General features: G+C 38.5%; 1 protein-coding gene across 3 annotated transcripts in view; it reads left to right on the top strand.

The window, feature by feature from the left end:
- The first annotated feature begins 2,333 nt into the window (after positions 1 to 2,333).
- LOC148032301 (uncharacterized) overlaps positions 2,334 to 13,617 on the top strand; it is a 79,940-nt gene continuing 68,656 nt past the window's right edge. The window contains exons 1-2 of one of the 3 annotated variants that reach the window (XM_087682950.1): positions 2,334 to 2,552; positions 2,933 to 3,624. In XM_087682950.1, coding sequence (XP_087539076.1) covers positions 3,337 to 3,624 — 288 coding nt within the window. In that variant the 5' untranslated portion in view covers positions 2,334 to 2,552; positions 2,933 to 3,336. Of the gene's footprint in view, positions 2,553 to 2,667; positions 2,807 to 2,932; positions 3,625 to 13,617 lie in introns of those variants that run through there. The other 2 variants (XM_087682952.1, XM_087682951.1) reach the window with 2 other exon arrangements.

A 13,617-nucleotide genomic window follows, 5' to 3' on the forward strand; every position in this document is an offset into this window, starting at 1 on the left:
CAACTCTTAGGTTTGACACACAGTCACTCTTCAGTTATCTAAGTCACTAACATATATTATTCCATGTCCCGTGCTCAAACCTAGTTGACTTGTTGAACTTAGTGACTTCCAAACAAAAATGAACTTAAAGAGTCCTTGCATTCCATCCTGTGACCTATCCTGAAGCTCCTGTAGACGAAGTATACAGACTTACATGATCCATAACATCTCCATTTTTCACACTGTAAGGATAAAATCCCATGACATCGTGCAAATATTTGCTCGCAAGCTTTAATGGACACAACACAAAAATATTTGAATGATTTTGATGAGATTTGAGGTTGCAATGTTTGTCAAACTACTTTTCATTGTTGAGCAAAAAGACTATAGTTTTGTGACAACAAAGGGCGTTGAAGAAAAATCGGAGAGCAACCATTTCAGTGACACTTTCATCATTTGTTCCACCAATTAGTGGAGGACATATGATCTAATAGGTATATGAATGCCTCTTGATTTGCCCTTTACCCTAAGAGTGTACAATGCATTAGAACTTGGACGATTAACCATATGAATCATTACATTGCAGATCCCCTTACCGCCAAAGTCTACATGTAAACTTTTAAAACTTCAAACAATCATGTGAAGCTGCTTTGTTTGAAGTTTCAATTTTCCATTCGTGTTTCTAGATCGGGGCCCAACGCTTTCGTGAGAGCCAACCTGGATGGGCGACACATGGCAATGTGAAGGCGCGAATCTAGCGGTGCTAGAAAATTGAAGAGAAACCTTACTACTATATTATTTTCACTATAGGTTCGGAAAGCCTTGAACCTCTAGAGGGCTTCCCGAACCTACATTCTTTTCCAAACCTCCCATTTTCAATCAAAACCCCATCCCCTCCCCTCTTTTTCACGTGCAATCTCTCATTTTCTCTTCCCCCTCCCTTTTTTCATTAAAGCGAATAGTTTTTTTTTAAAATTAAATATTTTTCTTCTTTCCCTTCTCCCCCTCTCTCTCATGTTTAAGGCCTAGGTTCTCTCTCTCTCTCTCTCTCTCCCTCTCCTTATTTTAATAAAACAAAGTTTAAATTAAAATGTTTAATCTAACTATGTTAGAGAGAGAGAGAGAGAGAGAGAGAGAGAGAAATATACAAAGAGCAAAAAAGAAAGAAGAGATGGAGGGGGGAGAGAGAGAGAAGGGAGGGAAACAGAGAGAATGAATTATAGAGAGAAAAAATATAAAATTTAAAAGAAAGAGAGAGAAGAAAAGAAAAAAGAAAAAGAGAGGAGAGAGAGACAGAGAGAAGGAAAGGAGAAAGAGAAAATACAAAGAAGAAGAGAGAATTTGAACACAAAGAGAGAATTATAGAGAGAGGAAAGATAAAATTTAAAAGAAAGAGAAAAGAAAAGAATTTAAAGAGAAAATAAGAAAAAAATGAGAGAGAAGGAAAAGAGAGGAGAGGGGGAGAGAGAGAAAGAAAGAAAGAGAAGAAGAATAAGAAGAAGAAAGAGGAAGAGAGATGGGAAAAAAGAGAAAAGAAAAAAGTTTTTTTTAAAAAAAATCTAAATATTTTTTGAGAGAAAGAGAGAGAGGGGGGAGATAGAGAGAGAGAAAGAAAAGAAGAATAAGAAGAAGAAATAGAAAAAGAGGAAGAGAGATGGGAAAAAAGTGAAAAGATAAAAGTTGTTTTTTTCAAATTTAAATATTTTTGAGAGAGAGAAATAAAATTTAAAAAAGAGAGAGGAAAAGCAAAAAAAAAGGAAAAAAAGGAGAAGAAAAATCAACGGAGAGAGAAAATAAAAGGAGAAAGAAAACATGTAGAGAGAATTATAGAGAGAGGAAAGATAAAATTTAAAAAAAGAGAGAGAATAAAAAATAGAAGAGAAAGAGAGAATAAAGAGAGGAGAGAGAAGAAAAGTGCAAAGAGAAGATAAGGAGAGAGAGGAGGAAAAAAAAGAATAAAGAGAAAGAAGAAAAAAAAAGGAGAGAGAGAGAGAGAGAGAGAAGGAAAAGTGAGGAGAGAGGGGGAAGAATAAAAGAGAGAGAGAGAAAAGAAAAGCTAGAAGAGAAAAAAAGGAGAGAGATAATTAAGAGAAGAGAAAAAATAAACTAAAATAGAAGATAAAGAAAGAGAGAGAAAGAAAGAAAATTAAACATAAGAAATTTGGGGGGAGAGAAAGAGAGAGAGTAAATTAAAAAATAAAAATCAAAGAGGATAGAGGAAGTTGAGAAATGGATTGTTGAACTATTAGACGACAATGTAAGTATAATAAATATAAAAATATTAATTATTGACTAATTATAAATGGCGAGCCCGCGTTTCTACTTTTCTTCTGACGTCGCGTTTGCTTATAGAAAAGGTGTTTTAACGCGCACACACAAATAGAGAAGGGAAGGGACCTACAGAACTTGGGAGAGACAGAGGTGCGCGCAGTAGAGAAAGGGACATACTCTAAAGAGAGAGACGCCCTCCTGCACCATCTCCACTTCGGCGCAGCATAGCTGGAGCATCCGCATACAGCAAAACCCTTACTTTCCACGCTATTTATCCACGGCAGAGATCGAAGAGATCGAAGGTAAATTTCCGTACAAGTCTCCATAACTTTAAGGAAACGCAGTCTTGTCCATTGTTTCTTGGATCTTATAACCCTGGGTTTCTCATTCGGAATGACATGGATTGGCTCTACTTCTGTTATACCGCACACATGTTCTACTTCTGTTATACTGCACACATGATCTGTTTAGTTAGAATGGGGCGACATGTAGTTAACCATCAGTGCACCGTCCTTTTCGTGAATTTGATGCACTCGGTTTATGGGTTTGAACCAATGTACTTGATCACGCAATTCTCTAATCGTCATCATTTAGAGCCTTGATTCTGTTTTAATTTACATATTGAAGTGCATTTGTGCGAAGTTTGTGCAGCGGTTGATATGGAGTGTTTTGTCGATTACAGGTTTTGGTCCATTGCTGTAACATATTGCTCCTGTATGGAACAGGATTCAACCATTCCGAGCGATTCAAGAGCAGCTAACAAAGTCCTGAGCTCTGTTGTTCCCAGTACTCTGGTGATAGTTGTTTGGAACCACAATATACGAGTTTGGATTCTTTAGAGAGGTTATTGGTTATTCTGACAGGTGGTCACTTTGGAGGATTGGTTCTTCAGAAAAATGCGATGCACAACATGCACCTGAAAATAGGGTTATACTGGTTCTAGGCCTGCTGTTTTGCTAATAAATTTCAGGGGGATTGACATTGATGTAGCCTTTAGGGCTGCTTTGGAGTGTCACAGTATCACAAACGTGAAGAGTGTCACACTGAAGTTTACAAAAAGGTGTATGTTTAAAAGCTATCAATACAATGGCAACCGCAGCAATGGCAACAGCAGCAGGAGCTGCGGCACTGATATACTATACACTTAGAGGTCGAGGTACTGCAGCAATGCAACAGGGAGAAGCTTCGGCACCAGGGTCTTCTATTGACCTGGGTAGGAAACGAGTCAGAGTTGGACATGCTCGTGCTCCTTCAACATGGTTTGAAGCAATAGCCACTTTGTCAGAGACACTTAGGTTCACATATGCTGAAACATTTGGGAAATGGCCTATCATTGATCTAGCATTTGGGATCAACTTCTTAATGAAGCGGCAGGTAGATTTCGCACATGTTAGCCCCTTCACTTGCAACACAGCAGTAGATTCATGAAGTGTAGTATTAGGGTGGAATCTTGCAGCATTTTGTATTGGTGTGTACAGGTAGTTGTGTTTTTGCAATCTATGATTTTTGAATATGTGTTTTTCTGCCAATCTGATATTTTGAGTAAGAAGAATAAAAAGGCCATCCAGAAATTCACCGAGGCGCTAAAATCTTACTTCTGTGCGTCAGCGATCATGCATTTTGATTTAAGTATCATATAGTGTGTTGTCTCATATATCTCTGTGACCATCGTTGTGCTTCATTTTGCATCTTGCTGGCCTGGTCATTGCTGCAACACTGCTACACATATCTTTGTTCTACTTTATTGTGGCATTGTACAGACCTTTGTTGTGTATTGAGCTCTAGTTTAAAATTTTGATGCACAAAGAATAGATTAGTCAAGGGCAGTGTCTGTTCTTAACTGTTCAGCTTTAATTTTAGTAACCTTTGGCTTGGATGGAGCTTTAGTTCAATCAAACATGAAGAAATATATCAGTCAAGTTTGGTGGCTGTTTGTAGCTGTTCGTGGCTGTTGCAGGGATTTGTGTTTGGGATAGGGACCTCTAGTTCGATCAAGCCTGAATAATTAGGTAGTCAAGGTTGGTGGCTGTTTGTGACCATTGCAGGAATTTGTGTTTGGCATAGGGACCTGCAATCCTTCACTTCATAGTAACTAGCCTCTTCACTTGGAAGGGGAAGGCTAGTTTCCTTTGTAGGAAGGTGAAAGCTACTTTCCTTCTTTCCTTTGATGACAATAATAGTGTATTTTTGAAGGAAGGCGAGTTTTCATTGTGAGAAGGTGGTGTCTTTTTTCTTTCCTATCAAGACAAGAATAGCATAATTTGAGGTGTATTAGAATGTGTGGATCCAAATGGAGTTTATTCAAGGGGTTATTGGCCAAGTGGTACCCAATGGACAAGTGCATTGTGGTTTTAGCAATGACCTAGTCACATATAAATGAATGCAAGCTTTAAGGATTCCCTTTCAATACCATGTATTGTTGGTTCATTCATGCTCGACAAGATATTGGTTGTAGATTCATTCAAATCTCACAATCCAATGAGAACTTCTAGTGAATTGTGGGACTACTTTGGTTGTGTATCCAAAAAGCGAGCTGTTTTTAGAGACACAATCATGAAGATCATTTCTTGGAGAGCTATTACTTTGAAATGAAACTTTTGGATGAGTTTGTTATCAAAGAAAACTTCTAGGTATAAAATGGTTGTGTAGAATGAAAGAGCATTATATCATTGTCATGTAATGCAAGTTACATCGGCACTAGGATTTCAAAGAGAGAGCAATTTAGTTTGATGTAATGTTTGAGCATTTTTGTTTAGGATTTTGAGAGGTAAAGGTTTAGAGTTTATTTCTTCATTATTGTAGCTCAAATAGAGAACCACCCTAATATGAACATGCTTTTGTCTATATCTCTCTCTATGTCTTACTCTCTTTGAGTAATGTGTATGCTCCTTCGGGTTGTAGACTTGGTTAGTGGAATGAGGTGATCCTTTATTGATGATGATGTTCGCTAGACGGGCAATAGATTGCATAGTATATTGAAATGGTGTTGTGGACCCCTAATGCCATTTTCAAAAGATTTTCAAAACATTGAAGCTTTGAAATACGTTTTTGGAATCAAATTGTTTGTTTGTTTGTTTTTTGAAAATTTTTGTTTTTGTTTTTGTTTTTGTTTTTTTTTGGGTGGGTTTGTGAAAAAAGTTTTTGTTTGGGAGGGGAGAGAGTCCTTGAACTTTATCTACCTGTGTTTTAGTCTTTGGCCAATAGGCCTTCAAAGGATGCTTATATTATGTGTGTTTGCATGCTAATTTCTTTTTGGGGCTATTTATAGTGAGAGGATGGAAGCAATCATTCAAAGATTTGGTTTCACACTTACAACTCCAAAAAGGGATGGGTGTCTGCATTCTAGGGCGCCATCTGAGACACCCCACTTCTATAAATAGGGCACATGCTTTCTACATCTTATGTATTTCATTGATAGACACATCGATTGACTCTCTTTTTACATTCTCCTCTCCATTCCTGAGTCTCTTTGCTATTGTCTATACCTCAACTCAGAGGTCATTGCAGTTTGCGAATGATCCTATGTAGATGTCTGTTGTCGAGTGCTTTGTTTAATCTATCCACACGAAGCTGTGTTCTGGATGCCAACTGGTGGTATTTACATCTTGTTGACCTAGTTCTTTTCAATGTAACCAACCTTTTGCATATCAATCACTACCAAGATATATTGGTTCAATGATTCAAATTAATTTCATACTTATATACTTTGAAAGATAATTTGTGTTATTCGAGTATTTCAAAATATGATTAAATGTTCATCTTTGTATTCAAGGGTGGCTACTAGTCAGAATGCCCAATAAGTATACTTGGATCATCATTGACGAGATATCCAAGAGAAATTAAAAGTTTAGTTGGGCTGTTAGATTGACTAGAAAGCTTAGATGACTAAGATTTTTAAACTTGGGTAGTCATATTAACTAGAAGCCCATATAATGAGTGGTGTTAGAAAGTGAAACTAGATGCTTATGATCAAAGAAACAACTACGAACCAGTGAATCTATACAAATAATCTCTCCGAAATCTAAATTTGATAACATCTAAAATTTAGGAGATTATTATTTTTGAAAGTTATTCAAATGGAAATTCTGTTTGCATCAAAGGATCTAGAATTTTGCAAGAATAATTTTGTGTTTAGCGGCTATCTCAAATTGTTAACTGTTTGAGGGATTTTTAGAGTAGAAGGTTTAGAAGCTTCTTTCTTCAAAAAAGTGACATGTGGCATCTAGAATAGGACATGTGTCATTTTGAAGAGAAATGTTTCTACACTTGTCATTTTCAGCTAACACTTGTTATTTATAGCCTCTACTTTCTATTTTTTAGATCCAAGCCCTAGGGTCCATACTATATATTAGAGGTAATGCAAACTTTATGTGGATGGTAAAAATAGTGAATTTTTCCTAGAAGAGATTTAGGATGGGATTCTGATTGATCCAAAAAAGACCAAGGCTATTGTAGAATGGTCAAAATTGACCAGTGTTTATGAAGTTCGAAGTTTCTTGGGATTATGCTCTTATAATATGAAATTTATTTAATGGTTTGTTGTGGTTGCCAAACCATTGCATGATTTGATCAAGAAAGCAGCGGCATTTCGATGGACCAAACTAAAGAAGGAAGCTTTTGAAGCTCTTAAATTATATATTAGTGAAGGAGTTGCGTTGATTATAGCTAATTTGTCAAAATCTTTTTTTATGGAATGTGATGCTTTAGGAGATTGCATTGATGCAATCTTAAACCAAGAAGTTTGAAGTACATGCAGTTGCTTATGTAAATAGAAGGTTGCTAAATGTAGAAAATAATGCTACTACCTATGAAAAGGATTTAATGGCCATCATTCAAGCTTTAAAAGATTAGAGACACTATTAGGTGGAGAATTTCTCATTAAGACGGACCATGATAGTCTCAGACATTTTCTCAACCAACTAAAGATTTTTGAGAAGCATATTTGATGGGCATGTTATTAAGCTTAATTTAACTTTTAAATACTGTATATTTTTGGGAAGCAAAACAAGGTAGTTAATGCCTTGTTAAGTAGACCTTAGATTTATGCAGTGTCCATGATTCATCATATGGATTTTACTAGTATGAGAGACATGTTTTCTTTTCACGAAGACTTTAAAATCATCTAGGAGAGTTTACAACTTGATAAAAGGGTAAACTCTTATGTTATTAAAGATGGATTTTTTAAATGGAAAATAAGTTATGCATTACTAAAGATTGTCCACCTAAAGCAATGGAAGAATGTCATGCTACTTCTTACATGGCTCATCATAGTATTTTGGCCATAACGAGTGCACTCGAAATGTATTTCTTTTGGCCAAGTCTTCAATGAGACATTGAACAATTTGTCAAAGAATGTCTTATGTGTCAAAAGATAAAGCTTGATTGTCGAAAGCTTGCAAGGCTTTTGTAGCCATCACCATTCCAAGCCAACCTTTGGAAAGTATTACTATGGATTTTATTTTTGGCTTGCCGAAATTAGCAAATGGCAACGACGATATATGGACTATTATTGACAGGTTTAGCAAGTATGCTCATTTCAATCCAGTCAATAAGACTATTAAGCCTTTGACATATGGCTAGAATATTTATTCAACAAATCTTCAAGTATCATGGGCTACTATAATCCATCATGGATGATAGAGATCCATGAATCACTAGTCTCTTTTGGCAAGCTTTTTTTGAAAATTCGAGCACAAAGTTTACTTTTTAAAAAAAATTATAATCTTCAAATAGATAGTCAAAGTGAGATAGCCAATCACACAAAAGTGGATACGTTAAAGTGCTATTGCCATGAAGTGAACCAACAGTGGAAAGAGTATTTATCATTGGTAGAATATGCCTATAACAATACACTTTATATTTCAATAAGTAAAGTACCATATAAAATTATATGTGGAAAATCCCTCTTACTGCCTATTTTGAAAACAAGAGACTAGATATTTGATGTTGATGAGTTCGTGTATGAAATGGATACAACTTTTGCCTAAGTTAGATGAGCTATCCAAAGATCTCAAGAAAAATAAAAAAAAGCAGCAGATAAGCATCAAAGGTACTTGATTTTACAAGAAGGAGATTGGGTTTGGTTGAAATTTGACAAAGCTTGTTTAAGAAGCTTCAACAAGCCTTTATTCTGAGTCACTAAGCTTGCAGTAAGAAATTATGAGTTATTTCAAGTCATTAAAAATATAAATGATATTTGTTACAGGTTGCAACTTTTAGAGCATTGAAAAATTTATAATGCTTTTCAAATCCATATTCTGAAGTCTTATGAAGGGCCTCTATCATTGAAACTTGTAATAGAGGATGTGCTTGAAGTAGATGAACATGAGAAGATACTTCAACTAGAGCAAATAGTCTTTCATATGATTAGAAAACAAGGAAGAAACATTTCTAGAAATTTTCTTTTGAAATTTAGAAAATTGTCTCATTTAGATTATAAATGAATGCCAAAAGAGTATTTTGAAGACTATTTAGAAATACTTACAGCTTATGAAAAAGCTGTAGGATTAGAAATACTTCAAGAAATGTCTTAAAAACAAGATAGATTGTAAGAGGGAGGGATGTGGCCAACCTTTTATATATCAATTGTTACTAAGACATATTGGCTTAATGATTTTAATTAATTTGATGCTCATATACTTTGAAAGGCAATATGTATTATTTGAGTGTTTTAAAATATGATTAAATGTGTTGAGCTAAAACATGCTTTATAGCTGATTAGCATTTTCAAATAGCCCTAAAACATGCTTAATTAATGAAAAACACAAATTTGGCGTGCAATTTGAGAGAGTTTTAGTGGTTCCTAAAAACCCTAATTGTTTGGGTTACCCTTCAACATCTATAAATAGACAAGTTGCCTATCATTTAGTCTCATCCTTTCATGCAGGTTTCTTACTCTATCGTGCAACTTTCAGTTATCAGCCACCTACCATTTGCTATCAGTCACATCACCAACTATCACCCAACACTATTTAGTCCTAGGCGGCCTATTTTTAGTCATTGCCTTGTTGTTTGGAGGTCTCCATTTGCTCTGTCATCATAACACCTGATCAGCTTGGGTTTTTAGCATTTGGTACCAATAGGCGATAGACTGTTGCTATCTTTTCCACTGCATGACTGTTGCAATACTTGCGTTTTTGCTATCAACATGCCATCTACATCAATGCACCTCTTTTATTGTCGCTTGACAATTCTTCGTCTCAAGTGACTAGTTTTCGGTATTCACTCGTGGTACATTGCTGCGTTTACTAGATTTCAGCCTTCGACTGTTGTGTTTTGTTAACCAGTCTGCTGCTCTTCATTATTCAACACTCTCTCATCTTTGATTGGTGGTTACAACACTCGAGATCCGTGTTTGGTGGATCTTACATTTCGACAGTTCATTGCTCTGTCTTGGGGCATTTTGTACACTCTAGCATTCATTTACAATATTCATTCACTTTAGAGTTTCTTCTCTTTGTGTTTATTTTTGTGTTTGACTGTGTGTTTGTGTTTTGCGTTTTGTGTTTTGGGTTTAAATGCCACTATCTTTGTGTTTTAGTCTTAGTCGTACATGTTGTATTTCCTCTGTGTAAACCCAAGCATATCTTCACATGGTATTAGAGCCGTTGCTTTTCTAAAGAATATCATGTGGTGATTGTGGAGGCTAGTCTTTATGCGAGGCTTACACGTGACTTGGTTTTGAGTCATAATGTCTCAAGCACCTTGTTCTACAGATCTTATGATGCCCTATCAGGGTTCCTCATCATTGGAGGCTCTTACAAGTCATTATGGTCTTGAGGAGGAGGTAGACACCCCTTTACCTATATCATCATCTTCTTCACACTTTTATCATCTTACGATGAGGAGTTTGAGAAGTAGTTGCGTATCATGTACAGTTAGGTTTACACCCCTTCATTAAATGCTACTACCTTGTTTGGACTGATTGGTGGGATTGGCTATCTTTCTAATCTTGGAGGGATCATGACTATTGGCACGTTTGGCGATCCATCTCCTTCATCTCATCTAGGCCTTGTGTTAGGTTCGTATAACCCTTTTGAGTTGTATGAGCCAAAATCCTCTTTTGTTTCTCCTTTTGGTGTGCAGGATCCAGATGGTTTTCAATATGTTAACTCTAACAGAGGAGGCTCTTGAAGTAGATACCCTTCATTAGGTATATCTCTATCATTTGTTTCATTTGAGTAAGTAAACTATACTTTTGAACTCCCTTTTATCCCACACTATCTTCTCCACATTTTGGTCTACTCACATCTTTATTCCAAAATCTTGGATTACACTTCACTTCTGCTCATAGGACACTAGGGGTTGGATCTTTCATCTCCGCCCCTAGTACTCTCATTTTCCATCCCTCCATCTACCTGCCCTCCATTCACTATCCCTCTTGGTGCATCGTTATGGGGAATGCTATCCTTTAACATAGTGCCTTCCATATACCCTCACTTTATTATATCCTCTCACTCTGGTACAACTGTGATGGGCATCCCCCTCACTACCCTTGGACACTTACAACCCCCCTGGGCCCTACACGACCTTTCAAATGCAGGGATATCCATCCTTTGCTAATGGATTGTCGTGATACTTTCCATAGGTCACTCCTATGCAGGGATTTCCATCCTTTGCTCCATGTGTCCCTATCCCTCCAGTATGGGCTCCTCATGTGGTTACCATGCTCACATTTGGATCCATTGTGTGCACTTCTCATATACATGGTGGGTGTCACGAGGACATGTATTTTTGAAACCTCACTTAACATGTGGATTAATTTTTAATCACATGGTTAACTAAATGTTGCACATGTGAGGTGTAGCTGGGATTAGAGTAAATTTACGAGCTCGAGATTTTAGGAAATTACGAGATGTCAAAGGCAAAAGTTGCTATACGTTATGTCGCATAGGTACTTGGTGGTATCTGGTACCGGTTGTTGGCCTAGGTCATTCATTTCGCTATAAGTGTCAATTGATGACACCAGAGAATGTCAAAGTGCAGCGATGCGGAAGTGTAGGACAAAGACTAAGAGAGAGTGAACACAGAGAGGAGAGAGAGAGAGAGAGAAAAGGAGACAGTGTAAATGCAAAAAATCCGCGGTGTAGTATGCTGTATAAGAGTGCAGAAATACACAAGGGGGTAGAGGAAATATGTGCGTATGTATCCGATTTGATGACCTCGATCTCCGTCAGCCCAAGCACAGTCTGTCTCAGCCAACAAGATCAGAATCTAAAATCACTGAATAATAATGTGCCAACAATATGCTGGAGGATTGCTATATAAAGCAAAAATAAAAGACATAAAATAAACAGGTCGGCTGCATTAAATGCAGCCTTGCATTAAATGCAACCGACTGTAATAAAATAATGCCTAAAAATTGTCCGACTGCATTGCAAGCTGCCAGGTGGCACCTGCGTAGTCTGCTGACGTGGCATTATACTTTGTCTGCTGTCCGACTGCTGGTGTCCTCTATTGATCGACTGTCTAGAAAATGACACTATCTAACACCCCCTCTCATATCTTGGACGAGTCAAAAGACCGAGGGATATGGAATGCTACCGAAGAAGCGCCTGGGGAAGCGCCTTCGTAAACAAATCTGCAAGATTATCCTCCGTCTTGCAATACTCCACATCGATGGTCCCATCCAGAAGCTTCTCCCGAATGAAGTGGTACTGGATCTCAATGTGCTTCGTTCGGGCGTGGAATACAGGATTTCGTAACAAGGCAATGCAACTCTCATTGTCGCACCGCAAAAGAGTAGGACGAGTCTGGGGGCAGCCAAGCTCCTCCAACAATCTCCAAAGCGACACAACCTCACATGTGGTGGAAGACGCAGCTCGATACTCCGCCTTAGTAGAAGAAAGGGCTACCATGGGCTGCTTCTTGCTACTCCAAGAGAAAATACCTGTACCCAAGATAAAATAGTAGCTTGTTGTAGATTGTCGGTGGTCCACATCACTAGCCCAATCGACTCATTCCAACCTGCAAGAACCAGATCTAAAGCATCTGTACCTGCGGGATAAGAAATCCCTAAGTCAGAGGTCCCCCTAAAATACCGAAGAATCCTCAGGGCAGCCTGCCAATGCACCTGTTTAGGTTCCGTCATGAACCTTGCCAAAAGACCCGTAGCAAAATAAAGATCAACACGAGCGTTGAGAAGCCAAATCAAGGATCCAATCAACTGACGGTAGCGTAAAGTATCCATCACGGGTGAATTTGAGTGTGAAGTGGCCTTCCAATTCGGATCCATAGGAGTAGTAATTGGCCGACAAGTCTCCATCTCAAAAGTCACCAAGAGCTCCTGAATATACCTCTGCTAAGAGATGAAAATCCCCCTCTGAGACTGATAAATCTCGTGACCCAAGAAGAAATGAAGAAGCCCCAAATCCGTCATCTCGAATACCTGATGTAAAGGTGTCTTGGTCTCTCGGACCTGCTGTGCATGATCCCCTGTCAAAATCAAATCATCAACACATAACATGAACAATACACGATCAACCTCGGAAGTGTGCACATAAAGCTGCGGATCAGCCTTGGAGTGCTGATATCCCAACTTCGATTGAAGAAACGAGCCAATCTTCTCGTTCCATGTACGCGGAGCTTGCTTGAGGCTATACAAGGCCTTCTTCAACTTGTAAACTTTCCCATCCGAGGATCCAAAGCCAAGAGGCTGCTCAACATAGATCTCCTCTTGCAAGTCACCATTCAGAAAGGCCGACTTCACATCCAATTGATAAATAGGCCATCTCCTATGGCCAGCCAAGGTAAGAACAACTCGAATAGTCGCCATACGAGCAATGGGGGCAAAAGTATCATGGAAATCAATGCTTGGGCGCTGAGCAAAACCTTTAGCAACAAGGCGAGCCTTGTGCTTGTCCAAAGAACCATTGCCAAGGTACTTGGTCTTGAAGACCCACTTGACAGCAATCACCTTCTTGTGAGAGGGATGAGACACAAGAGACCAAGTGCCATTCCTCTCAATAGCCTCCAACTCAGCTTCCATGGCCTTCCGCCAATGATCAGACTGCAAAGCCTCCTTCACTGAAGTGGGCTCTCGATCCTGCATAACACGGGTCAGCAAACAATAGTTGGAGCGGACAAGCTCCGAAGAATGTGCCTGATTCCTCCGTGACCTCCGCAGTCCATCCTGTGGTTCCCACTCCTCAGGGACCCCCTCGATCCCTGAATCTCAGAGTGTGCCACGGGCCTAACGAGGAGGAGGACGAACCTCTCCCCGTCGCTCTCCATTTGCTGAAGTCTCAGGAACGTCCATTGGTGGAAGCTCCTCGAGGGTGGTCGGTGGAAGAGAAGACTCTGAATCCGAAGAAGAATCTCCATCAAGAGGTTTGGCTCCAAAGAAACTGCTTCGAGAGTCCAACTCTC

This window comes from Lygodium microphyllum, chromosome 8 (assembly GCF_053477565.2).
Source record: "Lygodium microphyllum isolate KBCC chromosome 8, Lygodium_microphyllum_v1.1.10, whole genome shotgun sequence".
Classification (NCBI taxonomy): Eukaryota; Viridiplantae; Streptophyta; class Polypodiopsida; order Schizaeales; family Lygodiaceae; genus Lygodium; species Lygodium microphyllum.